General features: G+C 39.2%; 3 protein-coding genes across 3 annotated transcripts in view; 1 reads left to right on the plus strand and 2 right to left on the minus strand.

Moving 5' to 3' along the window:
- LOC121811877 (beta-1,3-galactosyl-O-glycosyl-glycoprotein beta-1,6-N-acetylglucosaminyltransferase-like) overlaps positions 1-1,051 on the minus strand; it is a 10,800-nt gene extending 9,749 nt beyond the window's left edge. Inside the window, exon 1 of the mRNA XM_042218368.1 lies at positions 632-1,051. Within this exon, the coding sequence (XP_042074302.1) occupies positions 632-939 (308 nt within the window). The 5' untranslated portion in view covers positions 940-1,051. The remainder of the gene's footprint in view (positions 1-631) is intronic.
- Positions 1,052-8,922: 7,871 nt separating this feature from the next.
- On the plus strand, positions 8,923-13,827 carry rfk (riboflavin kinase). The gene is made up of 4 exons (XM_005916239.2): positions 8,923-9,460; positions 10,361-10,512; positions 11,841-11,943; positions 12,104-13,827. The coding sequence occupies exons 1-4, from the start codon at positions 9,379-9,381 to the stop codon at positions 12,277-12,279; spliced, it is 513 nt and encodes a 170-aa protein (XP_005916301.1). The 5' UTR covers positions 8,923-9,378; the 3' UTR covers positions 12,280-13,827.
- A 359-nt stretch (positions 13,828-14,186) lies between these two features.
- The window catches only part of pcsk5b (proprotein convertase subtilisin/kexin type 5b), an 84,023-nt gene continuing 71,094 nt past the window's right edge, over positions 14,187-27,115 (minus strand). The window contains exons 23-37 of the mRNA XM_042218369.1: positions 25,868-26,077; positions 24,795-24,863; positions 21,692-21,752; positions 21,455-21,600; positions 20,709-20,915; positions 20,263-20,346; positions 19,849-20,035; positions 19,539-19,753; positions 18,964-19,206; positions 18,608-18,841; positions 18,333-18,513; positions 18,009-18,226; positions 17,427-17,527; positions 17,070-17,280; positions 14,187-16,179 (exon numbers count right to left, since the gene is read on the minus strand). Coding sequence (XP_042074303.1) covers positions 15,773-16,179; positions 17,070-17,280; positions 17,427-17,527; positions 18,009-18,226; positions 18,333-18,513; positions 18,608-18,841; positions 18,964-19,206; positions 19,539-19,753; positions 19,849-20,035; positions 20,263-20,346; positions 20,709-20,915; positions 21,455-21,600; positions 21,692-21,752; positions 24,795-24,863; positions 25,868-26,077 — 2,774 coding nt within the window. The 3' untranslated portion in view covers positions 14,187-15,772. The remainder of the gene's footprint in view (positions 16,180-17,069; positions 17,281-17,426; positions 17,528-18,008; positions 18,227-18,332; positions 18,514-18,607; positions 18,842-18,963; positions 19,207-19,538; positions 19,754-19,848; positions 20,036-20,262; positions 20,347-20,708; positions 20,916-21,454; positions 21,601-21,691; positions 21,753-24,794; positions 24,864-25,867; positions 26,078-27,115) is intronic.

A 27,115-nucleotide genomic window follows, 5' to 3' on the forward strand; every position in this document is an offset into this window, starting at 1 on the left:
AAATTAAAAAAATTTAAAAGTTGCCTCAACAAAAGGGCACTTTGGGCACTCATCAGGAAAGGGGCGGGTGCTCAAGCCCCTCTAGCCCCCCCCTCTGCACGTCCCTGTATATAAGCAGGAAAGATTAAGGGAGGAAGCTGAGAGCCCATTCATAATAAACAACTTAATTTAGAAACTGAAGCTGTTTCATTTTGTGTTAACTTGAGTTATTTTTGACCAATATTTAAATTTGTTTGATGATCTGGCTTCTTGCCCTATGGTAGCTGAGATTGGAATGGATGGATGGATGAATCTCAAACATTTAAGTGTGAAAGGAAATCTTTTACACACAACTATGTAGAGACAGATTTTTTTTTAATCAATCTGAAGTTTAAGCATTCTTTAAACCCATTGACATAATTGTCAGTAAATTCTGATAATAGAAAATACATACCTTGTGATGGACAACTATAGAGTAAGCCAGGGGAAAGTCCTCTTCTTCCTTGCTTAACGGGAATGTTATGTATTTCATGGTTATTTTGAATTTCCTGTAAATTCAGTTTTGAGGAAATAATATTGTTTTTAAAAGCCATATATTTAAATCATGACTAAGTGTTAAATTCTGCTGAAACCTGCTATTTAAAGTACAAACCTGCAGTTTTGGGTTGCATTAATATAATACTCATCAGGAATCTGAATACTCTTCTGAAAGTCTTTACTGATGGTCAATAATTTGGCTTGCTGCAATGCCTCCTTCTCTCCCTGCAGGATTGCTGAGCAGTTGCAAACTTTCTCTGGGCTCTCATCATCATTGGTATACTCTAGCCATTGATACCTGAGGATGTAGGCAGCACTTCTGCCTATTTTCAGTTGACTAAGTAGGGAAAGCATCCATAGCAATCCCAGTACAGCACTGAACTGCAAAGATCGTAGCTTCCAGACACATTTTAAATATCGCATTATTTACAGTAAGAGGAGAATATGAATTCAATAATATTAAAGAGCTGCTAAAAATGTCTGACACCTCTCGCACCATAAAATAAAACTAATGATTAATGCTTGCTGATATGCAGATAACATCTTTTCATGAAGGTATGCAAATCAGTCCATCCATTACTGCACCTGGAACCAAGAGATGATATAAGGGTAGTAGGAAAAAAACATACACAGACCCTTTAAAGTTAAAGTTGCTTGTGTTGTTGATTAGGATCAAAGATGGTTAAGAGTTTCTCTAATATCACATATTAAAACCAACTTTCTTCAATGCCAGATTTTTCTTTTTTGTTTTTGCCAAATTTCACCTGAAAGTGTATTTTTTTAACTTTAGAATAAAATAATCACATGCTGGACTGAAATGCCAAGCAGCTCTGTATGTTTGGGAATCGCGATAGTTTTGACATTGTAAAAGTGAATGGATTAATTTCAATTCAAGATTCTTTATTTTTCACATGCATAGTTATACAAGTACAACCCGCAGTGAAATGGGTATTCATTTTTCTTCTTCCATGTTTTTTTTTCTTTTAGTATAAGCCTGTGAAACCTTTTAAACCAAAGGGTTTCCACTGCAGCAAAATATAAAAATCTGAAGTTTAGAACAATAACCAACATAAAACTTTGAAATTCAATAGTTTTAGGCAACAATAACATAACAGGAATTTGCATTATAGGAAAATAAAACAAAAGCCTCTGTTTTTAAATAAAACATTCTGTGAGGAAAAATAATTGTTATACTCCAAACATGATTGCTCAGCATAACCACTGTGTATTTCACAGTATATATGATCATAAACTTCTTGTTCTTGATCTTGACGATACTCATTTTGAGTTTTCCCTGACTTAAGCAAAAGAAAAAGTCAATTCTTCCTACCTGGGATCTTCATCGTCACAGAAAAACCTTATTTTGTTATGATAGTTTGCTCTGGTATTCCTTGTAAGTTTTCTGGTGCATCAAACCTGTACGGAACCTTTTAGTCCTTCAGTTAAATGACATCTGAAAACATCCTCTCAGCATTTTTCAGATTAATACATTTTTAACAAACAACTTTGTTTCACACTTTCGGATCTGTAGCCATTAAAAGAGTGTGTTTAAATAAACAGATACCAAAGAGGTCTTATAGCAAACAGAACTATACACTATAGAACTTTAACATAGAATTGGCAAGTGCAGTGTTTTTTTTCTGCAGACTTGACGCCAAGAGTGACACGCTCTTATTTTGAAAGCTTGGTCAGCCATGTTTTTCCTCTCGATTCATAACATTGTGTGAAGATCTATTCATCAGTCTCATCAAAACCTACATTTATGTAAAATAAATGCAAAGCAACACTAGACTGGTTGGGCTTGTTGGATGTTTCCAACCAATCCAGAAAACCAGCCAACATGATGCCTTTGTTTTTATTTATCTCACAGCACTTCATTTATTTATTTGTTGTTTGTGTTTTGAAAAGAAACCAAATTAAATTGAAAGTGAATTTATAAGTACCCTGTTTTTGTCATATAGCACTCTGTTGCAGGATCAAGAATGCAGGATTCATTTGGCAAGACTTGAATTCTAAAGCTTTAAAATTGAAGTCCTTTCCAAAAATAACAAAGAAACAACAATGGTGTTGTGGGTCCAGGTGAAGTTGGCAGGGATGTGGGTGCCAAGTAACAAACTCTTGCAAAAACACATAATTTGTTACTATTTCTCTGGCTGAACCTAAAAATAATGCCAGATTCCAGGCATATCTTGGCATCATTTGTCTTTATTTTGACTTTTGTTTTCTAACATTGTTTCAAGATATCGAAACCAACCAGTGCAGATTGTCATTTCAAGTATGTCAACCATGGTTGCAAATTTCTCAGTCATGCCAAAACAAAATGATCTCTCTCCTTTCATCTCAGAGAGTGCTGTCATAAAGCTCCTTGCTTGTGTTAGCGTGATCATTTATACACCTTTAGAAATCACCAGTCGAAACACTTCATCTTGTGGTGGATTTATTAAAGCACTGGATGATCCAAAATGAGCATTTACATGATCTCTTCTGTTTAGACAGCCACAGTCTGCAAGCAGTTAGCTGCAGCCAACTTCCCAAAAAGAGAGTAATCTATCTTAGCTTTACACAAAGTTTTATATGAGAATGTGCATCTATCTGATTAGTTGAATAATGACGCAGGTAAAGAGCCATGCTTTTGACTTTGCACTCCCTGATTTGTTCTCCTCATGACCAGTATTGGTCAAGTTACTTGAAAAAAAATAATCAGTAACTAATTACTGATTACTTCCCCCCAAAAAGTAAACCCGTTACTTTATTGATTACTTATTTTCAAAAGTAATTAATTACTTAGTTACTTTTTAAAAACACGATTCACAACCTGAATAGTTGATAAAGCAATTGATCTTTCAGCCCAATTCGACTTTTTTTTAAAACTTGTTTTATTAGTTGTAATCTTTTAACTTTATGCATCAAGCAAAAATCTAATTATATGCAACATTCCAAACGTTAGAGCACTTATGCAAATATGTGATGTCTTGATAAATCGAGCAGATATTAGAAGTTTACAGAACACCATTCTCGCATGAAAATATCTTAAAAGTTTATTTTGTGACCCAGAAAGAGTAATATTTCAAACTCCGCCACTCTGTGTTCCTCCGCCACTGCCTCATTTGAGTTTTGGACGAAATGGAGTCTGGGATATTGCATTTCGTCATTTCGAGCTGATTGGAGACCAGAATAGCCAATCAGATTTTTTTGCATCCAAGTCTGTGATTGGCTGGTTTTGTGGCACAAATATAACTATGTAAAGAAAGAGGTGAGTGCGCACGGGCAGAAATGTTGAGAGCGCGAGCAACACATTGCGAGCGAGAGGGGCTGCTATTGTGTGTGTGTATCAATGTTTTATACAGTCATTGGTGTGTATGGATAATAGCAAACACTGAAATACATTTTTTGCACGCAGGAATGAATTTTGTTCACTCAAATTCAGCTTTTCTTCGCTCAAAATAAATTTCTCCTCAAAATGCAACACTTGCACCTGCAAACTTTTTTTACGTGTGCTCAGAATAGTGGCACAAAAATAACGCCATATATTTTCACCTGTAAAGCAGGACTGTGGTAGGCGGAGGTTTGCCCTGGTGCAGGTGTGTCGCAGCGGTCAGTTGAAGAATCCGCGAGTTTCTCTGTGAATTTCCCATTACGTCGTTGCGCACTCGGTGCTTGCTTGGATGTTTAGGGGTTTTTTTTCGCTGTAAAAAGAAGTTTTCTTCCCACGCACAACGGACACTAATGTTTTTGTCACTTTTTACGGAATCAAACTCAAAATAAGCTCAGTTTTTTCCACGCTTTAAACGCTGCACGCTCATACTCTCTCCTGCACTCGATATATTATCCATTGTTGATCTGCACACAGCTGTTGTCATGAACATTGCACTCCCTTATTGCCATGAGACATTCTCACAAGAAAATCATGGTTTTAGTAACGCAGTAACGCAGAGTGCTTCTGGGAAAGTAACGGTAATCTAATTACCATTTTTGCAATAGTAATCCCTTACTTTACTCGTTACTTGAAAAAAGTAATCGGATTACATTAACGCGTTACTGCCAATCTCTGCTCATGACCCTTCCAGATGGGAATGGTCATTGACCTCCAGTCAGGGATCTTGTCCTGTGTGAGAAAACTCCTCCCTACTATAGCTGTTAATGGAGATGGTAATAGGGATGTGATCACCTGTGATAAACCTCAAACACTGAAATCAGATCCGTTTGACGCCTTTATGCCATCGTGAAATAAACAAAGAAAAGAAAAAACAACAAAAAACAAAACCAGGAATTATGTTCATACTCACACAAAGTTTGTCACAAAGTTTAACTGGTCATTTGGCCACAAACCCACAAATTCAATTCAAGTTCACGTTTGGTCTAATAGCCACAGGACCTGGGTATCTAACTGAAGAAAAAATTCTCCACCGCAATGGGAGAGACTGATCAAAATCATACATGGGAGACCCTTTTCTCACCTTCACTGTACATGTCTAAAAACCTTAGTAGGTTACCACAGAAGTTTCCAGTCTGTCATCACCTCATTAATGGCAGATTTACACAGTCTTCCCATTTGCCAGAATCCATTTTAGGATTTCATTGATTACTTTGGAATTATTTCATGGCATGGCTCCGCTCTAAAAACTGTTGGGGGCAGGTGGGGGGCGGGGTGTCCTTTTAACGTTTTATCACAAAAATAAATACATTTCCTATTAGACCACCACCATCATCTCGCCATTTCAAAGGTGTAAAGATGTTTTAAATGTTTTATATCCATCCATCCATTCGCTTATCCTTTTCAGGGTCGCGGGGGGTGCTGGAGCCTATCCCAGCTGTCATAGGGCGAGAGGCGGGGTACACCCTGGACAGGTCGCCAGTCTGTCGCAGGGTCAACACACAGAGACAGACAACCATTCACACTCACATTCACACATAGTGGCAATTTGGATTATCCAATTAACCTATCCCCACAAGTTGCATGTCTTTGGACGGTGGGAGGAAGCCGGAGTACCCGGAGGGAACCCACGCAAACACGGGGAGAACATGCAAACTCCACACAGAAAGACCCCGGCCTGATGGTGGAATTGAACTCAGGACCTTCTTGCTGTGCGGCAACAGTGCTAACCACCGTGCCACCGTGCTGCCCTCTGTGCTGGACTCTGTTTTATATCATCTTCCTAAAATTTTACTCTTTCCTTATTTGTCGTGTATTTGCATTTGTTTTGCTTAAAGACACACACAGGTCTGTATTGGTTATAGGATCTATCCATTGCATGCATTTTGGAATTTAAATGTATTTCATATTGAAATATTTAATCAGATTTTTCAAAATTAATTACCCAACAGCATACTGCTAGATTTTAAATTTCAGATTACAAAACTGTTAGGTCTACACAGGCCCTGTTTGGTAAGGGAATGGCCTCGAGCTGCCCTCTTGTGGTCTGTTTCATTCAGCAAAGGATGATGACAAAACTCAGACCTTAAAGACAATTGGTTTAAAATATAAAAGAACTAACCTAACCCTTTTTATTTTTAGTTCAGTTAAATAAAATGTTTTTCCACACCTATTTCGGGTTTTACTTTAGTTATATATATAGTAACTATAATGACCTTGGAGAGAAGGTAGCAGACTTTTTATCCAGACTATCAGAAGATGCCTGAGGAGTGGAGAAAATGCTTGCTGGTACAGATTTTTCATGAACTCAGATAATCTGCAGTGCTGTAATAACTACAGAGGAATAAAGTTCATAAGCCATACCATCAAGCTGTGGGAAAGAGTTCCTGAAGCTAGGCTAAGACGAGAGGTGATGATCAGTGAGCGACAGTATGGCTTCATGCAGAGAGCTCTACAGATGTGATGTTTGCTTTTAGAGTGTTGATGGAGAAGTGCAGAGAAGGTTAGAAGAAACTGGAACTGTGTCATTGTCGATCGACAGAAAGCATATGGTAGGGTGCCAAGTGAAGAATTGTGATACTGCAGGAGGAAGTCAGGAGTGACAGAGACGTACGTGAGGGTGGAGCAGGACATATGGCAACACTTTCAACACTTTGAGCTGATCTTTCCCAATGAAACATTACAAAACATATGCCTATAAATAAAGAAATATGTCACTTGTATAATATTCACAAATCAGGTGGGAGGGTTTTTTTTGGATAAGTGTTAATACCTGGGGTCAACCTCCTGTGGGATAAAAAGGGGATGTTTTTCTGTTATTTTAGTATCTGCATTATTAGTTCATCAGAATCATATAATCAGCTTTGCATTAAACATTTATTGAAGCTTTTGACCTTACATTAACCTTTACCTTACAGTGATTGTTATAACCTTAGCTTAATCTTCTATTTACAGGTACCAGAATAATCATATGATCTTTCATTGCAGGTGTAACCATGATCATCTCACACATATTGCAGTTTGTTGCTCATTATAGAGTTGTGCTCAAGTTAATAAGGGTTAAAAGCTACAGTCAGCGCGAATGTCTGGCTGATCTATGGAGGGGAAAGGCTTCGAGCATAGAAGGCCGCACACGCTTACACAACACTGATATAATGTTATTCTTTGTGATTCTGTATTCAGTTATATCTTTTGTTATGTTTTAAGTAGTGGCAGTTGATTAAACAATATTCATTTAATATTACATACTTGATTCAGAGCATTACACACTGATCACCTTAATCAATTTGGAAATCCTTGTAGCTGCAATGTTGTGTCTCCGCAGGGGGACAGTTGGCTCCAGGAGACAGGTGGGAGTCAGTGCCTGTCCTCGGGAAGGAGCGAATGTTCTTTTCTGTGTTAAATAAACTGTCAACATTGATTGTATTGCACCTGTCTTACGCATGAAGGGGCGTTCTAATACCCTGATTTCATAAAACTATGGAAATGTGGTTTTTGAGGCGAGATCTGAGGCTGTCTGCGTACGGTGTCCATCTCCCACTCGTGTGATCATTAAAATCATTGTTTGACTCAACCCGGCCGGACCAGTGTTGTTCTTTGGGTTTTTCCTCTTGTGTCCATCCCCAATATATGAATCCGTAACATAATACTAACAGGAGTATAAAAAATGGACATGGTAAACCATGAGTCATTCCTACTATTCGGTGCCATTTCAGTGTGATCACTCTTCATCAAAAAATACAAAATTTTGAATTATTTTAACATTTCATCTAAAAGAGGGATTTTCAACCTATAAGAAAAATGTATTGGTCCAGCTAAGGATATTATATTATAATATTTTTTAAAATCAAAGTCTTTACCCATGACGTGCCAAATGTCCACCCTGTTACAGGACATTCAATTTTCTATTAATAACTGTTTTGAATACACAGTTATAGTAATATTTACATTTTCTAAAAGCTACAATGTCCCTTTTTAAAATCTGCAAGGAAATTTCATGTTACAGTGCATAGCAATAACAGGGGTGACGGTAACAGGGGGGAGATTTTATGCTAAACTTAGCCATTACTACTAGTATGATGAACAACAAGCTAGTACATGGTGACCACTAAGAACCATTTTTAACATGTTTATTAGCCATATTATAAAAATTACAAAAAAAAAATTGTTTCCATTATTAATAAGCGTAACAGGTTGGACGTGTTATGCTTTGCCACATTACAAAATCTTGCTAAAACATTGAAAAAAGGGTTGATTAAAGAGTGGTACTTACTCGTCTTCTTCTTGAAAGTTTTCCCTCCAAAATATGTTACATCTGGGAGTGTCATGTGACTAAAAGAATAATCAGGTGATGTGTTCTATGGAATTCTTATCAGAGTAACAGGGGTGACAGTTGATTCAGGGACACAACATTTTTTAAAGATTTTAAGTATTAAACATGGCTTAATAATAAAAAAGAACATTTGATGAGGAACATTAGAAATAAGCCAATCCAGAAATGATGAAAAATCTAGATTTTTTATTTTTTTTTTAAGTTATATTTGTAACTGAAGTCGAGCAAGCATGACTGGGGACATAGTACTTTAGTGACTTGTGCTAAAATAAAAGTAATTTACTTTTAATGTATTTATCCTGTGTATATATCAATGTGTTCTATGGTAGAGGGGGGTTAAACATACAAGAAAATGGTTTAGAAATAAGCATTAGACAAGTTTTACACTAAATATACCATATTATGTCATTAGGACTCAAATGGCACCGAATAGTAAGAATGACCAGTACAGCTTTTATGTATAAACATGTGGTTGCTCATTACCTGCCATCCCAAACCAGCAAACTCAATTTCATGTAGTTTTGACTAGTGGCATTAGTATAAAAGAAAAGACTGCCAAGTCAACCCTCCTGATTAAAAACTATTCGAGCTGTCCGTACATCTCCTCAACTCCTTTGCCAGAGTATCTGTAATCGCTATATTTCCTACAGCACCTGAAGGCAGCACATGGCTACTCGTCCGTCTTTGGTCACGCGGTCAGTGACATCAGACGAAGCGTTGGTGACGCAGATATGTGATGGTGCAACACACGTAATATAACCGGCTACCTGTGAGGATCTGTACTTCGTTTTCTCAGTCATACGGAGAGTGGATCTGTCTGAAGCGGAGACTTCTGTCTGTCAGATCTGGTGTAAGCAGCACTTTTGGAGAAAACCGCTTTAGGAATTATTCGTTTCCAGTAAGGCTAACAGTTATTAGCGCTGATAGCATAGTAAGTGAACTTTCACGGTTCAACCTTAACCTACTCGAGGAGGACAGCATAATAGCTAAAGACTAATGTGAACTTTGAACTCTACAGGGGCAAAATTTGGGCAAAAAGAGTGCGTTAGATAACCGTGTAGTCCTGTCTGTTTAGCTAGCCGGACTTCCGTGTGTCGTTCGAGGTCATTCTGTAGCGCTCATTCAAGAGACACAGCTTCTATCCCAGACTCTAGTCATGAAGAGCCTGCCGTACTTCTGTCGGGGAGAGGTCGTTCGAGGATTTGGAAGGGGAAGCAAAGAACTCGGTATTCCCACAGGTGAGTTGACTATTTTACCATTTGTTTGCAGGGCTTTTAATTAAGCTTAACTAAACACCGATTTACGCAAATAACGTAGTTGGAATTAGTAGTTGGAAACAACCGTAGACAAAGTTAACATTAGTGGTCTGATTTTATATAATACATGTGCGTTATAGCACGTGTGATCAGTTACTCTGTTAGTCCAACTGTTCTTTGTACTGCCCCTTTACACACGACTGAACTGCTCTGCACCTTTTACGTAAATATCGCTCAGTTTTTTACCACAATGTCACGATGATTCACAGCTTTTAATTACTTCATTTATCCTCACGTGTACTTTTCGAAATAAGCTCAGTTTTTGTTTTACACCACCTATAAGTTTAGCGTTTAAGATCTTTACACTTAACCAGTATCAGTCCAATAGCTTTGAAAACAACTAATAAGGACTGCATTTTAAACATCTGTTGACCAGGCAACGTTCAGCATTTTTTTGCTGTAAGAAATGGCCAAATTAATGAACTGTGGGCTTTACTCTAAGAGATCAGAATGGAGCTCTGGGCAGCATGCAGTCACGGACAAACCCAAAACACATGAGTTTATATGGCCTTCAGCATTTTGCAAGATTTTTGGCTTAAAATCAAACCAACATAGGATATTGGATGCGGTTTGTTTGTAATAAATGTCTTTCATGTATTTTTTTTGTCCTCCACAGAAGCTTCTCAAGCAGTTTGTCTCGTTTCACAGTGCCAGTTTTGAATACACTGAAGTTAACAGATTAATCAAATGCTTTCTGCAAACATTTCTGGCCTTCATTATCATAAAAAGCAGTTGAACGCTTCAGTTAAATAAAAAGTCTTCTTCTAGTTTGAAGTAATTTTGAGAAAATCACTTCATCTGATGTTTCCCTCTGACCTACAGCAAACTTCCGAGACTCCGTGGTGGACAATCTTCCCGCAGATATCAGCACAGGGATCTACTACGGCTGGGCTTGTGTGGGTAATGGTGATGTCTACAAAATGGTGATGAGCATCGGCTGGAACCCTTACTACAAAAATACCAAGAAATCCATGGTAAGCACTTAAATGCCATAGTGTTGTGGCCACAAAAGATGTCTTTGATAGTAAAGGGCTAAGCTAATTATGATCTAGTTATAAGTGTCCATCGATTCTACAGCTTTGGGAGGAAAATTAGATTTCACACAAACGTATTTAGGCTGAATATGTGAACTTCTTTTAAAAAGTCATCTGACTAAGCCGTGGGTGAATATAGATTTATTATATTAATATATATATATATATTTATATAATATATATTATATATATATATATATTTTATATATATATATATATATTATTAAGTACACACAGTATATCACACATAGCACACAGTACACACAGTATACACACACAGTACACACAGTACACACAGTATACACAGTACACAGTACACACAGTACACACACAACCACACACACTACCACGCGCGCGCGCGCAATGTGCCTGGTTTTAAAGAACACTGGTCTATTCCATCTAGCGACATACTTATTTTTGCTAATGACCATGTCAACAATTTGAGACGTGTTAGTCGGGGTGGATTTTCATAAATCTCCTCAGCAATTCATTTATTTAATTTTTGTCTAGTTTACCAGATGGGAATTCCCCCTGTCTCAATCGTGCCCATTGTATATCAAAAAAGGATACTCTTTTGCATCCTCACAGTGGGAAGAAGTTTAAATAAAAAAACAGAATCTCCTGTAGAAAAGAAAACTGTATTCTACTTGTTAAAATGGACATGTGGCTAGCATATGCAGGTAAAACTAAGCAGATTTAAAAATAAGGATTTCTGAAGATAACAGGAGCGTAAGAAATGGACACGAGAGCTCCAGTGTTTAGGCATTTTAATGCAGCTGTCTGTCTTGTGGGTTCCCTTCCCTTTCAATGTGTAGAAATGTTACCTCCTCTCAAAAGTGTAGATTCAGACCGATTATTGTTACAGGGAGACAGATATAGCTTATGTGCACTACAGACTGAAAGCCCTTTAATTGATGCATCAACTGTTCACTGAAGCCTCAACAGAAATGGGCTCAGTGGAAGGGTGGCTGGGAAACTGTGAGAGAACCCTGATGTATGCCAAAAAACCCAACATCTGGACTAAAAACTGATTTCTGTCAGCACTAATTTAAAAACTTCAAATTCTTCAAATCATTTTGTCCAACAAAGCAGTCTGGATATGGCGTGTCCTCCACACGGTGGCATTGATTGGCTTTTTATTTTGCAAGTCACTTCTTTTCCCCAGATGCAGGATAGGCGCGAATGCAACATTGTAACATTTTTCTAATACAAAAAAGCAATTCAGTCAATTATGGCTCTTATCTAACTTTATGCATTTTTGGTTATAGGAGACTCATGTGATACACAAATTCAAAGAAGACTTTTATGGAGAAGTTCTCAGTGTGGTCCTTGTGGGCTACATCCGCCCAGAAAGAAGCTTTAACTCACTCGGTATGCCTTTTAGTTACACTCATCTCAACACAGAAGTGATGTAGTGTGATGCCAGTAATGCCCTTTTAAAGTTTTGCTCAGTATTAATGAATACATTTCCATCATCCCTTTTTTCGCGACTCTCATAACACTTTTCTCACCTTTGCCTCCGTCCTGACAGAAGCCCTCATTGCAGCAATCAACAGTGATATCGAGGAGGCCAAGATGAAGCTGGAGCTGCCAGAGCATCACAAGCTGAAAGATGACAACTTCTTCACCAGCACGGCCAACTCCTCTTCAGTCCTGCCCACCACGCCCAGCCCGTCCACCTCACAGACTATTATGAACGGTCACTAACAGCTGGCTAGGACAGCAGTGCTGTGGATACACTCACACAAACCAGAATTAGACAAAGGTTTATGTAAATGCTCAGCCTCGCTGTCACAATGCATGCACATGGACCTAATCATAAGCAATCCTTTTTTCTTTTCTTTTTTATTCTGTTTTTCTTTTGTTGTTGGTGTCTCTTTGTAAAGAGCTGTTAAGCTTCCTGCCTGGTTTTGTCACACAGACTGATTATGTCTGCCTCTCAACGGTCCTGCTGTATATTTTGGAATCGTTTGCTAGAGAAGGCACTAAAAACAGACCTTGGGATTAAGGTAATTGCAACCACTGCAGAGGCAGTTGTAAAATATTGTGTGTAAAAGGTACAAATAGACTAAGTGTCTGATCACTATTTATTTTGGTTGGAAATACATGACTTATCTTTTTTTCTGCTTCAGCGATGGTTAAAGAGAAGGTCTGGGCATTATTATCTGCAACAAAAACACACATTGTGCAATCTGAGGCTTTTTGAAAGTCTTCAGTTTTCTTGTTTTCTCCTTACATGTCCCTCTTCAGGAAAGGAGAACGTAAAAGGACACTGCCCTAAAACTTATACACTTGGCCAGAAATTCAGTTTTGTTTTGACGCAGGAAGAAAATGGTTAAGATGGTTATTTATTGAATGATATGTTTACCTAAAATGTTTTAAGAAAAGGCTTTTATTAATCTTTATTTTTAGTTTATCTTGATTTAGGTATCACTTAACTATCTTGTCAGCGACCGGTCCTTTTAATCAGCAGTGAATTATAGATGAACACTAAGGCTGAAAAGGGCTTTAAGCACGTTGGGAATTTGTTACTCCCTTTAGCCTTTTCATTTCAGTGTCGATGGCTTTGTTCCAGATAGAAAAACACTGGCAGGTGGAGATGCTAAAAGATCTTTTTAGTACAAGTGGAAGTGTTTAACACCAATTTATGAGAATTTGAACAGATCAAACTAGCACACTATTCTTAGTATCTGCATCGGTCAGCATTTAATATATTTACATTCAGAAACAGTTGTCAAAGCCCTGGCTGGTGTTAGGTGTGTGTGTGTGTGTGTGTGTGAGTGAGTGAGAGAGACTGTACCTGTTTGGCTTTTACAATGAAGTGTTTACTTTCATTCGAAGCTCTGATGATGGAAGCCTGCTGATGTGATTTCAGCTCTTATAAACTCTTGTGTTACATGAGACATTAAAATGTTATTTTTAGAGTTTAAAAAAAAAAGACATTTGTTGTACACTCAGCTGTTTTTGCTGGTGAGATGCCTTTTAGTTGTTCCATTTCTAATGCGTGCAAAGGACTGAACTAATTAATTGTGCTGCTTTATCAAGCCTATCAAAGATATAGTGATATCGATAGATAATTTATTTTTTTTCTCCCCCGTCTAATTACTGCAGGGCGGTCTGGTGTTTTAGTCTCACATGTTGCAGTTATTTAGTCTAGTTTACACAGGGACCACAGATACTTGATGTAGAGTTCATTAAAGCGTATCCACCTTTATTTTCATCCATGTTTCATTAAATCAAATCATTTTAATTCAATTGTATCAAAGTTCTTTTCTTCTCTTTCCTTTTTAAGGCTTTATATACATTCAGCGCATTTTCAAAAATGATGAAAACAAGAAACCCACATTAAACAATATGTAGCTGTCTGACCTGTTAATACTTTTTGCCACATTACATCTTTGGCTGATACAACCTGAATTTTGTTACTGAACTCGTATTAGCTTTTACAAATATGCACAGATATACATGTTAATTCAGATTAAATCAGTTCTGAAACATATTTTCAAGATTAAAAGGCTTAATAAAGTGGCTGGTGAGTGTGTGCAATCTTGACATCCTCCATTGTCGCCATTCTTTAACCACATGAACCCTGAACTCTTAAATAATTGCAAAGAAACTCAAATTTTATTTTAATCCAGCTTTATTATGAAACAACCATTCACAGCACATTTAACATAAAGAACAAAAAAAAAAAATCCCAACTCTTTTCACTTCACATTCAGTGACTGAACAAGATTTGTTATCTCAGCGAGACCAAACAAGCTGCTACGTTAAAGTCACAATAAAGTCAAACTGTAAGAAAAATATTTTAAGGAAAAGTGTGGGAAGATCACTTGTGAATCTTTCTGCTCTGTTGTGTGGAGGTCTGATTTTAATGTAGCCTAAACAAGGAAACAACAACTGTAAATCGTTCTGAAAAGATCCAAAGTGACCCACACAGGGTCACAAATCACACTAGTCTAAGAATTCCTCTAACCTGATTCACACAATAAAATGGTGATATTTCAGCACTAATTAAAGACTGCTTAAAATCCCATGTTGCCAAAGCAGAGAAGCATATCACATGTATGTGCTATTAAATGTAGTATTGTGTGTGAAATGCAAAGATGTTTAGTTTTAGCTTTTGCTGAATCCTGCAAACATTAACATAATTTAATTATCGTTCTATTACTGTTTTCCAATTAAAGTAATATTAAATTAACACTTAAAATTTAATATAGGTGACTTGTATTAAATAGTACTGACGAGACAACACTAACCTCCCCTAACGAAATCCAGCTAAATTTGTCTTGAATCACATTTATAGTGACTTAAGAAGCAAGCCTAATTTAGATGACCCATGCAGGTTTGCAGAGTATCTTTATTATAGTAGAGCCAATTTATCAGCTATTATTAGCCATTTGCCGATAGCTCAGTGTCGGCATTTATAATGGTTGATAAATTAAAATTTAAAAAATGAAGAAGAGATGGGAGAAACACCAGTGTTAGTAGTTCAATGCATGGTTTGTACAGGGCACGCTGCAACTCCCCTGCTGGCAAAAGGCATTTGAAATTCAACAACAAGCTGATCCGAGCAGAGTCGGGTAGAGGGTAAAGGAGATTATTTTTAAACTGCGCATGTTATCTTAGCTAGGGAAGTCTGTTTTTGTTTCATGTATCTGAAAGGAAAAAAAATATTGGCTGACATCTGATTTTTAAATCACCAAATAAAGGTGTCTGTCTTAAAAATCCTATACTGATCGGTTTCTAAATGTTTATTATATTTTTTACATGTATGCAACAGGCCACTTCTCAGCATAAAAAGATAAATAACATTTTGTTTCACCACAACATTATTTCCCACTGTTTATCAAACTTGAAAGAACCAAATAATTTTCACCAAAATATTAAACGACTGTCTGTGTAGATATGAAAACAGGAAACAATGATGGTTCAAATTTTCAATATGTAGCAAAAAAATGTTGATTATACCCATAATTCCTTTCCCAGGCTTGTCTTTTATTATAATTACACATAGCTTTGCCCCACCAGCTAATTAACTGTTAGAAATTAAATATTTTCTAAAGGAATACAAATTGTTTTTTTTAAAAAGGATTAAATTAACATGACTGATCGGTTTCTACTTTTACAAAAAAAAAGACATTGCACAACAAAGTTGCAAAATAAACATCAAACGGAGAACCATCCCTGTCCGCTCTCTTCATCTATATGAGTAGCTCTCATCATCATACTCTAGTTCAATGTCATCTTGATCCAAGAGCCCATACTTGAACTTCTTATACACTGTTCCATCTTGTGTCATGTACACAATATCATCATCTTCCTCTTCTTCGTCATCGTCACCGTCAATAATTCTGTCGTTGTACTCCCCAAATGAAGAGCTGGCAGGTTGTGGTGCAGTGTTTTCCTTGGTGCTCAGTTTCTGGTACCCTCCAGCTCTGGTTTTGGGTGTCGTGACACGGGATTTAGACCGAGCATTGAAGATGAGAAAGAGCACTCCGCCCACAGAGAGGATGATGAGAACACAAACGAAGGCAAAGACTTTAGCTCCACTGCTCTGAGCTTCCCCCTGCAGCACCACAAAGTTGACATCCAAGATGCACTCGACTAAGAAAAAGGAGAGAGCAGACCATGAGGTTAAAGTGCACAAATCTAAAGTGTGTGTTTGGTTTAACAACTGAAAACTGTTAAATCAGGAGTGTTAAACCGGCCCGCTGGATGGCTTTGGAAAATATGAAGGAGAGAATAAATTTTTGGACTTTTAAATTAAATGACAAAAAATTTCCTGTTTTTTACCATCCACTGCAGAAATTTCTGGCAAAACAAGAAGAAGATTTTCATCAGTAATTTTACACATTAATCATGTAGAAAACTGAGATGTGCAGTTGAAACTGCACTTCTTTATCTTATATTAACCTCCTAAGACCCGAATGCTTCCATGGCATGCATTTTTAATTTCTCTTTGATATTTGGGTTGATTGGGACCTGATGAATGTAAAAACAAAGAATTGGCAGATTTTTTTATTTTTTTTACCTGATTTTTGTTTCTGACAAAAATGAGATGCACATATGAGGATATTTGTTTATAATTTTGATAGAACAGTGGCAGTATAATGTCCTCGTAAGTGGATATCAGGCCTTGTAGAGCAAAAGTTAGTACTGTGGTCTAGACAACCCAAAATGTGATGTCCACATATGTGGACGCCAGGTCCTAGAAGGCTAAGATATCTCAGGGATTAAATGTGCACTTAAATGCCTTTACATTGACAGGGAGCGGAGTTCACTCATCCATGGGCTGTATGAGAATTAAATTATTTAAATAGGGCCAGATATATTGCAGGATTCACACGCACTTAAACACAATTTTCCATGAACAAGTATGGCGAGAGTATGTGTTCAAAAAGCTAAGGGAGGGATTTTCACTGAAAAGATCACACATGCTGGTCGTAGAGGTGTGTTTGCTGGAAGTCAGTGTCTCAGTGTGACTCCTCATTTACATTGTGATGACTTGCAGTTGCAGCACTCCCTGGGGATTTGTTGTTCTTTGTGGCGTATCTCATTTCCACAACAGGTCAAGCAGCGGCCATCATCAGAGAGGAGTTGGCCCGCGTGGCACATGGTGCATTTCCATATGCCGGGACCTCGGCAGCCCAAACAAGACGGGTGGCACGCTCTGCACTTGAGTTTCTCGCTCTCTGACTTTGAGTCCTGAAGAAGAAAACATAGACTGAATCCGCGGGTTCACACATTTGGTCAGCTCTGGCAATTTGCTGCGTATTATAAGTGTAAGATTAATGAGTGATTTGAACATAAACAAAAACACTTGCTAAATAAAAAAACAAGAGATCTGTCACCTCTGATGCATCGTAGTAGCCTATTGAACACTTGGCGGTACACATGGTAGCCATCAACGTGTAGCCAAAATAACAGGACTTACAGGCTAAAGCGCTGTTGTCTGAGAGGAGAGAGGCGACAGATAAGAGCAGTTACAATAGGCCTTCATCTTTGCTACAGTTTAAGATTAGATTCAATGGGAAAATCCATTTATTCCATGTTCCAGAAAAATTGTTCTCTATTTAATTTAGTATAATTTTTTTTTTAATCTCAGCTACCCCTCAGCCTCCTAATAGAGGCACATATGGTTTAAATTTTAAAATCATAGGTCACATCTTTTTCAAGTTCTTCTTTTCATAAGAGTTTCAGAAAACTTGACCTTTGATGTCATCAAGGTCATCAAGATTCTAACTTAAGATTTTTAGCAGATGTAGAATTTTCACCAATTTGAAAATCTTACGTGTAGTTCTCGACTTATCGAGTTCACAAAGTTCGGTGTCTACACGGCTCAATGGGGCTCAATTTCCCATCAGCCTTGAGGGGTAAAAATAAGCTACAATGCAGATAAGAATAAATAAATAGACATGACAGGCTTCCCTTACCGTTGCAGGTCTTGCAGGTAGGGTGACACTTGTGACAGCTCATGGAATGACTGACTTGGTAGTATCCTGGAGGGCAGCTCTGCAGGCACTGGCCCCACTGCTTCATGTAGACATAGCCCTTTCTGCAGCTCAGACAGTTTCCGCTACCACCACCCTGACACTGGCTACAGGACGGGTCACAGCGCTCACACACCATGGTGGCTGTGTTGCCAAAGTGACTGAGAAAGAGAAAGAGGATATCTGCTTACTTCATGGTGTTTTTTTATTAAAGGATGTGAGACTACTCCTGAGATTTGCGAGCACGGCTTTGTTTTTTTGCCTGACCCCTCTGAGCAGGTTTCGACGCAGGTCTCTCCCTGCTTGAAGAATCCAGGTTTACAGGTGACACACTCCACACTGTGGTGGCCAGTACACGTCTTACAGCTGAAGTGGCAGCGCCCACACAAGCGCTCATCCTGGTCCTTAACGTAGTAACCCTCAGGACACTGCGGCACGCATGTGTTGTCTGATTGACACAGGCACAGAGTCAGCATTTCAAAAGGAAAAGGACAAGCATACATTAAATAATATGAGCTACAGTACATCTTTTTTTTTCTTACGTAGTAAGAAGTGTGGGCTGTTACAGCTTAAGCAGTGGTCTTTGCCTGGCCCATTACAACCATGGCAGTGTTTATGGCACTGTTGACACTTCCCATTCTGGTCCTTGTATGAGCTCGGGGAGCATTCACTGTACCACACACAATGTCCAGTGGCATCCTTTTGCCTGCCTTCAGCACAGGTGACGCAGGATGTAGGCTCAGAGCCTGAGCAGGTCAGACATGAACTGGGACAATCTGGGAAAATATGAAGCCATTAGACAGAGCCAACTAGAATCTGAGTATAAATGTCCTGTAACAACTCCACTGATTCATTTTCATTCTCATTGTGTGGTCATGTTAAGTTTCCACCTTCCTACCTTTGCATTCTTTGCTGGTCTCATCATAATACGTTTGGCTGGGACACTCAGAAAGACATTCTCCACTGTAACGTACATTTTTGTCACTTTGACATAGAGTGCAGTCATCTATGTCGGGTCCATCACACAAAGCACAGTCATCATGACAACGCACACACTCCTGCTGGCTCATACTTTCAAAGTAGCCATCAGGACAATCACCCACACACTGATCATCATGGAGAAAGTAGTAAGGTGCACAGTCTGGGAAGAAGAAGGAGATGGCAAAATCATTTTTTTTTGTGATTTCCAAAGTCTAAGTATTTATAATTAAAAGCAAAGGATTCAGCTCTTTGTTGTTATTTCATTTCCTCACTTCCTGACCCTCTGCAGCTATCGAATTTAGGTTTCAGGCCTGAATTATTAGCAGTCAAGGCAGCAGCGACAGACCTCTCTGCATTTCCTGTCTATCCCTCTTCTGCACCCCTTCCTCATCTCCCTTATCTGTTCAGCTAGTATCGCCTTTCAAAACAGCTCTTTTCCACATCTTCATCTTCCATTCCTCTCCGCTTCACTGTTCCACCGATCATACTTACTCTTGCACAGGCCATACTGATTGCACTCAGTGCAGTGAGCTGGACAGTGATAGCATTCTGTATCATTGGCATAATAACCCTCAGGACACTGGAGCACGCAGGAGTTGTTGAGCAGCAAGTACGGCCTCTCACAGCTCAGACAGTGAAAGATACTTTCCACACAGGATCCACACCCTGTGCTACATGGCAGGCATTCGAGATCTTTAGGAATCCCTCTGAGAAGCAAGCCAGAGAGATAAGAACAAGATGTTACGGACGTTTTACATTTGTGTGAGTTCAGCAGGGAAAGAAGATGAAACTGAAGAAGCACCTCTGACACTCCACCACACACTTCCTGTTTTCCATATAAAGTCCACTGTGACACTGCTGGCACAAATTGGCAGTCTGGCACATGACACAGCCTTGTGAGCACTCCTCACACTGGCCAGACTCCACGTTGGCAAACATGCCAGACAGACAGTGAGCCACGCAAGTGTGTCGAGCAGTCAAAAAACGGTCTAAAAGAAAAAAAGAAAAACCACATCACTCATTTAAATTTAAATGATATTGTCAGTGATTAACATCTTTCGGCATTTGCTGTATTTGATATTGTTCCATAGGATATATGAAAAACATCATGGTTGATTTATCACCTGTTGATGGTAAAGCATGGGTTCTGATAGAAATCAAGCTAAAGTATGTTCTAGTTTCACAGGCAGGCTAACACAGCATACAGCCTGCTTACCTGGGGGGCAGGTGGTGCAGTTCTCCTTCCCTCCACCAAGGCAAGTCTTACAGGAGGGGTGGCACGTCTCACGTTTGTACTGAGCTGTCGAAGAAAAGAAAATGGGAAGTGTTTTTTTAAAAAAAAGGAATGACATACAAGTGACAGAAAAAAATAAAAGGACTTTTAAATATGTAAATGCCCCCAAAAAATGAAGGCTCTGCTACTGAGTACAATAGAAACATGACTTTCAGTTTCTCCAGCTTCATTTAAGTTTGATGTTTTAGTATAAGAACACTACAGAAGTAAACTCAGAATTTAGTACAATTAAACAAATATGGTGCTGTGAAACTCCTAATTTTACACAGAACATGTAAAACAATACGAGTCTATCACCAATCTACAGGATGCTAGATGGATCGTGCTGATGGCAGTTAGAACTGAGGTCAAATGATCATTTACTGTACTTTTTTTGAAGTGTTTCTCAAGGGAAGAGGCACGCTGGCTTCTCTCTAAACACTCTCCGTTCCTCAGCATAAACCCATCCTCGCAGGAGTCACAGTCATTGTACCGTGGCCCTCGGCAGCTACGACAGCTGCGGTGACAAGGCTCGCACTGCCGGCTTTTTTCATTCACAAAGGAACCTTCTTCACAACGATCCACGCACTCGCCATCTAAACACACAAAGAAAATGTGTAATGCATATAATGAAAAATGTCACATGTGCAGATCCGTCTAGGTTTTTGATGCTTTTGGTATTTTATTGTTGGGTTTTTTGCCTGGTATTTGGTACATAAATAAAACTGAAGTAAAAAAAAAATTGAATTGGATTTTTTCTGTGCATTCGTGTGAGTTTTCCTTGTAAATCTTGACTGCTTTGTCATGCTGGCTTGTCAGGAGACAAATGTTTAGTGCCTGCTTTCCTTGTCGGTGCATGAAAATCTCAGTCGAACTTAAAAATGAAAAATTATGACTCTGTGCCATTAAGAATTAAGGCAGTTCTGAAAGAAAAAGGAGGATCCAACCACTACTAGCATGCTATATCTAATAAGGTGGCCAGTGATCGTATATTCTTAAAACACAAACATAAAGCATAATTTCTGGTTTTCAGTTCCTCACTTTCTCTACCAAATGTAGTTACATATTTTTCCATCGGCAGTTTATTATCTGATATTTTTGCTACACACCAAATAAGAAATGTTTCAAATGTTACCGGAGACATAAAATCCATCTTCACACCAGTAGCACTGGGACTGGTCACAGATTACACATTGCTTATCTTCACACGGAGCGCACGCCATGGCATCTTCCACACTGTAGGTCCGATAAGGACATGACCGATGGCACTCGCCTCCTAATCTGGCAGACAAAAAGAGTCATTATAAGATGAGGACACACTGTGTGACCGTGGAGGAGGACCTTAATGACTTACTCAACTGAGGAGACTTACTGGTAGTAACCTTCTTCACATTTAAGGCAAACAGTTTCCTGCTCCTGATCTCCCAAATCATCTGTGGCAAAAAGCAGAAATTGAACCACACAAGAAAAAAGGGAAAGAAAAAAAAAACTGCCTTAGTATGCATTTCTGAAATTCTTGTTTAAATCAAAATTTAAATATGATGATTTTTGAACAAGTGAGGTGAGGAACCAGTGAAGCAGGTAGTAACTGTTCGAATGCAGTTTCTTTAGACAGCAGCAGGAGGCACTCTGACAACACATATCAAATGTGTTCAGCTCAGCACAGAAATGAATGGCATGCTCAGATCGATCATAAGCCGAGTGTGATCAATTTTAAAGCAAGAAAGAGACCTAATCCACAAACCAAATGTAAAAGCCAGCGAGTCTCCGTGCTCACTTTGGTTCCAATCTTTAAGATCAGTGCATTTCTCTCATCCCCAATTATTGCAAGCGTGTGATTTTCTGTTTGTCGAGCTTGCACTGCAGGTGTACTGCTGCTTAAAACACACACACACAAAATGCATAATGTGAGTGACGGGTTATGAATTTTTTTCCCTGTTTTCGTTAGACCAGGAAACATATGGAGGGGATATTAATAAGTAATTCAGGTGAGCGTGTGACTGTTTTTCTACACGCAGCAAAGGAAGAAACTTGTTTTCTTGCAAACTAATTAATTTGTGCTGCCACTCAAAACCATCCAACTGGTAAGTGGGAAAGAGTCACGCTGTCATCCCTTAGTCCAACAATGTCAAAACATCTCGAAGGAGAGAGAGAGCATGGGGGTGGGCTTTTAAAACCCTGCATCTGCAGACTTTCCCTTGGGACCTTCATCCTCTCCAGAAAAAGCCTCTGCCGACCCCCTCTACACCCCCTTTCCTCTCCCTGCTTCTCTCCAGCACCCGCAACTTAGCACTGCACTGGTTTGCACTTCAATGCAGTCGACAAGCCACTACCTGTGAAAGCAATTACTCATACAGAGAGAGACTGAGAGAAAGGAAAGGTGGGAGGGACAGAGGTATATAGAAGAGGAGACAGCGAGCGAGGAGCCGGAAATCATGCCTCCAGGCTGTGTCTGTGTGTGAGAGAGGGAGAGAGAGAGAATAGCGCCCGCATAAATATTAACTGTGCACGCCAGGGGAGGGGGGATTTCAACAGAATTTAAAACCTGTACGCACATCCTGAACTATTCACTTGTGGAATGTGGACGCGCTCACACATATTACGCAAGCAACAATCACGCTTTAAAGCAAAAGATTAGGTCAAAGTTATACATGCTCAGGAGGGGGAATGGCTGAACTCGATTTTAACGTCAACAAACACAAATCATCAATTCAGCAAGAGAAACTGAGAAAGTGTGTTTATGAAAAACTCCTTGATATTCCTCATACAAAGAGACAAGCATAGAAATGAGATGCAGTGCATTAAAAGGGCTGAACTCTGGGGGTGAAACCGAGCTTTGGCATGCAAACAGCCTCTGAGCAAGAGGTTTAACTCTTTATTACTCCTTTTTGTAATGGACGGGAAGAGGTCAACGCTAGCTGCGATTCCTGAAAAATTAGTAAACAAATGGAAATCCATTAACTATTTAAGCCATCCTCACTTGTATCAAATGGAGTGTGGCACGAACAGCCATGTAGAGATGTTATGAGGAATGAAAATAAGGATGGGACCCAGACAGACAGAAAGGCCTTTTTTTATTTAATGTTGGAAAAATACTGCAGTACACGCCCTATGTGATAAAATAAGCAAGATGAAGGTCTCGAGTCCCAGGTAAAGGACAAAATACGGCGATTACATCAGATCACACCCAGGTACACAAGAAGCACGCATCAGTGCCATTACCCAGAACCAAAAGCTTGACTAATCCAATTGTAAAATATTTTCAAACCTCTCGCCACTGATTACAAATCATAGTAACCTAAGAGGATTACAGGACATAAAGCTGATGACGAGTCAAAAAAGACGCGTTGAATTTATAAGATGGTGAAGCTAGGACTGAGAAACAGCTGCTGCACCTTATCACACACTGTCAGGCTTGAATTCATTGACTGATCTCATCCGATGTTACAAACCTCGAGCCTACAGTTTCTTAATCTCTCAGGCAAATGAAAACAAAATCCAATGCCAAGCAGTTAGGAATTTGGTTTCTTATAAAACACAATAGTGCATGATTTAATCCCCTCGTATATCTATTCATAATTATGATTTAAGGCTTAATATCATACACCCAAACCTGACAGCCAAAAGTCCTCCACAAGCAGTATTCAGATTAAGCTGCATTCCCCACGCTGACACACAGAGGATGACCTCTGGCACGAGTATGAGCACACACACGTCAGATGTCAGTGACACAAAACGACACGGTTTCGTCTTTACTCTGGCCTGTGGCATCACATCACACAGCCAATCATCTCAAATCTCTAATGTGCTGACTGACTTGTTTGGCTTGCAGAATTGCGATTGCCACGACTGGGTGGGTGGCAAGAGCGAAACTGAAGAAACGTATTCCACCCAGAGTGCATAATGACATAATAACAGTGAGCCTCCACCTCAGACTAGTTCAGCTCCACAATAACAATTTTCCACGGTATGTTGATAATTACCCCTCAGCCTTTTCACCTTAACGTGACTTGTACCGATAGTGCTCCACAAATCTCATCCACACTAAGTCTATATGGTTTTCCCAGTGAAGGGAAAGTGCTCAGAGATTTAAGAGCGCCTGACTTTTTCATAAATTGACTCAGTTGTTGGGGGCTCCTCTAAGTGAATTGATGTACCTGCAGTAATGGAGAGCCTACAGCAGAGCGTGAGGTGCAACTAAAATCAATGGCAACGTCATTAAATGCAGCGGCGATGACTCACAACTATCCTTTCAAACACGTTTAGAGAGCATCCCTCTTTAGTAGGTGTCATGTTTGCGCTTTCACAAATGTATCTCACCGATGAGCAGGGTGGCTCATGATTATTAATTCATGATTTTGTGCAGCGCCCGTGACTGCCTCTGCCTCTTATTTTCTAGGGCCTGGTTTTGTTTATGCAGGTCGGTTGATGGAGAAGGTTGGATCAGCCAGACGATGGAAAGAAAAAATGCTTACTGCGTTTACACTGTGCGCAGCCGTCATCACAAAGAAGACACTTTTCATCCTCTGCATCCGAGGCCTCACCTGATGAACACAAGTGGACACAAATGAATAAGATTATATATAAGGACAAAAAGGCAGAGATGTCACATACAGCACAGCTAACGAACCCGGCAAGGTCCTCATCCTGTCTGTGCAGGTCTGCCTTCCACATAAGATCAGCATCTCGCCTTATTCATAAACTTTATCTCCTCACTTACACACTGCCATCATTCCTCCGTCTCAGATTCACTGTTGTGAAATTTTAAGTACCTAACTCCACCACTCCTCCTTATCTCAAACGCAGTATCTCAAAAAAATATAACATCTCACTCAAAAATTTCAGCTCTTGCTCAATACTCGATTTGCTGGCATCCGCATTTGATCTCCCACGATGAGATAAAGTGCAGCGGGTTCGTCCTTCTCAATCTTTTCAACTTTAAGAAAACATTTGGCAAGTGTTTATTGGGCTGAACAGATCGGGAACAGAAAGTAGATGTAAGAACACATCAGCTCTGTGCCGGCCAACAGATGAACGAAGTTAAGACAAGTCTGATTGTATTACTCTACTAGGGGATCAGTTTTTATAGAGCCTTTTGCAACAAAAATAGCTGCTTCACTGAATAAACTTTCAATACCATCTATTATACTGTCATTACTATACTTCAGTCGGGACCAACATTTGTTCTAATTTATATTTGGCAGTGCAGCTTTGTTCCAGAGACTAAGGCTCATTTATGAACAGAGAAGGCTTCAATTACAACAGATATGAGACAGATTCAGTCAAACACAGCATGAAAAGGAGGAGGGGGGTTGCAAAGCTGCTTGCAAATGTAAAATCCTCGCTTTAAAAACCTGCTCAGCTGAGTTGTAGCTTGTTGCAGTTGTCTTTTGGAGACCATTTTCCTTTTTATGTATTCTTTAAAATACAGCTACACGTGTTCTCACAGACTAGTATATATTGTTTTATTACAAATTATATTATTAATGCACTTTTTCTTTATAGAAGGTGACCTACTACCTGCACATTCTGTACCGGCGTATCTCACCTGTGCTGCAATGCAGTGGGATGCAGTGGCCATTTCTGAGCTTGTGTCCTGGGCTGCATTGGAGGCAGCGATCTGTTTCAGTGCAGATAATGCAGTATGCCGGACACACGTCACACCGTCTCCCTTCTGAGCCTTCAAACTGGAACAACCCCTCTGGGCAGACATCCAGGCACTGACCCTGAAAGAGGTACCTGGCCACGCCAAACATATCTGAGGAAGAGCAAAAACAGCAAAAGTTTTAGGAAAAGAAATCTGAAGAAGGAGTGCTGAAAACAGCTTTGAGGACATACTCAGACACAGAGTCATACGCAGGTTAGGACAAAGCAGTTTTACTGCAGGCGTTTAAAGGAAGGGTACATGGATGTTTTGGTATACCGCAAGGACATTTGGCACAGCCAGTCACACGTGGGAGCTTCTCCTGTAAAATGTATGGAAGCCAGGAAAATGATAAAATAACCCAAATTCATAGGCAGCCCAATTATTTATTCAAACAGGTTTAGAGACCAGTCAACAACCCCTTTGCAAATTACTTTTTTTTGTCGGCATAAATATTTATGTAAACAATAATAATAAGCTTTTTACAACATTTAACACATTTTGTTTGATCCTTAAAAAGTGTTTTAAACCTGCTGGACATTCAAATGAAACAATTTAGTGGCTTTAAATCAGGACACGTGCTTTTCAAAGTCAAATATTTTTGAAACTGTAAATGCAATGATATTTAAATGTCAACATTAACCCAGTTTTTCACAGTTAGTCAGCTAAACACCCTCAGCCTGTCAGTCTGTATTTGCTTTCACTGTAATTACATTTTTTTTTAAAAAAATCTGTGTCTGGCTGTAATTTCATACATGTCCGGGCTTGTCCGCGTGCGTGTCAACATTTTTAAACTGACACTTTAGTATTTTGCTTGTTTCATCCATCTGTATCTTCGCTACTCGTAGTAGTGACGAGCGGGGGCGTCGAACATGACTTTCAAAGACCTGTCCTCTCAGTACGGAGCTGTACGCATGTGAGTGTGACTGGCCAAGATAACAGAGGTTGTTTTGAGAGAGGAATGACAAGGGCAGAGGCAGATAGAGGGTCTGTTCAAACTATTATTGTTATGTCTCACTGAGCCTCAGACAGACCGGCAATTAAATGGAACCACATTTGCAAACAGTCTGACAAGCTTGCCGGCTAATTGAGAGTGTATGCACATGTGAAGGTGACAGAGTGTGTGTGTGTGTGTGTGTGTGTTTTCCCTCT

This window comes from Haplochromis burtoni, unplaced genomic scaffold (genome assembly GCF_018398535.1).
Source record: "Haplochromis burtoni strain Fernald_Lab_line unplaced genomic scaffold, NCSU_Asbu1 Contig_18, whole genome shotgun sequence".
NCBI lineage: Eukaryota > Metazoa > Chordata > Actinopteri > Cichliformes > Cichlidae > Haplochromis > Haplochromis burtoni.

Bases quoted from the DNA above. Each gene is read 5' to 3' on its own strand.
- rfk (XM_005916239.2), top strand. From the start codon at position 9,379: ATGAAGAGCCTGCCGTACTTCTGTCGGGGAGAGGTCGTTCGAGGATTT. The intron at 9,461-10,360 runs GTGAGTTGACTA...TCTGACCTACAG, and splicing joins AGAACTCGGTATTCCCACAG to CAAACTTCCGAGACTCCGTG. The intron at 10,513-11,840 runs GTAAGCACTTAA...TTTTGGTTATAG, and splicing joins AAAATACCAAGAAATCCATG to GAGACTCATGTGATACACAA.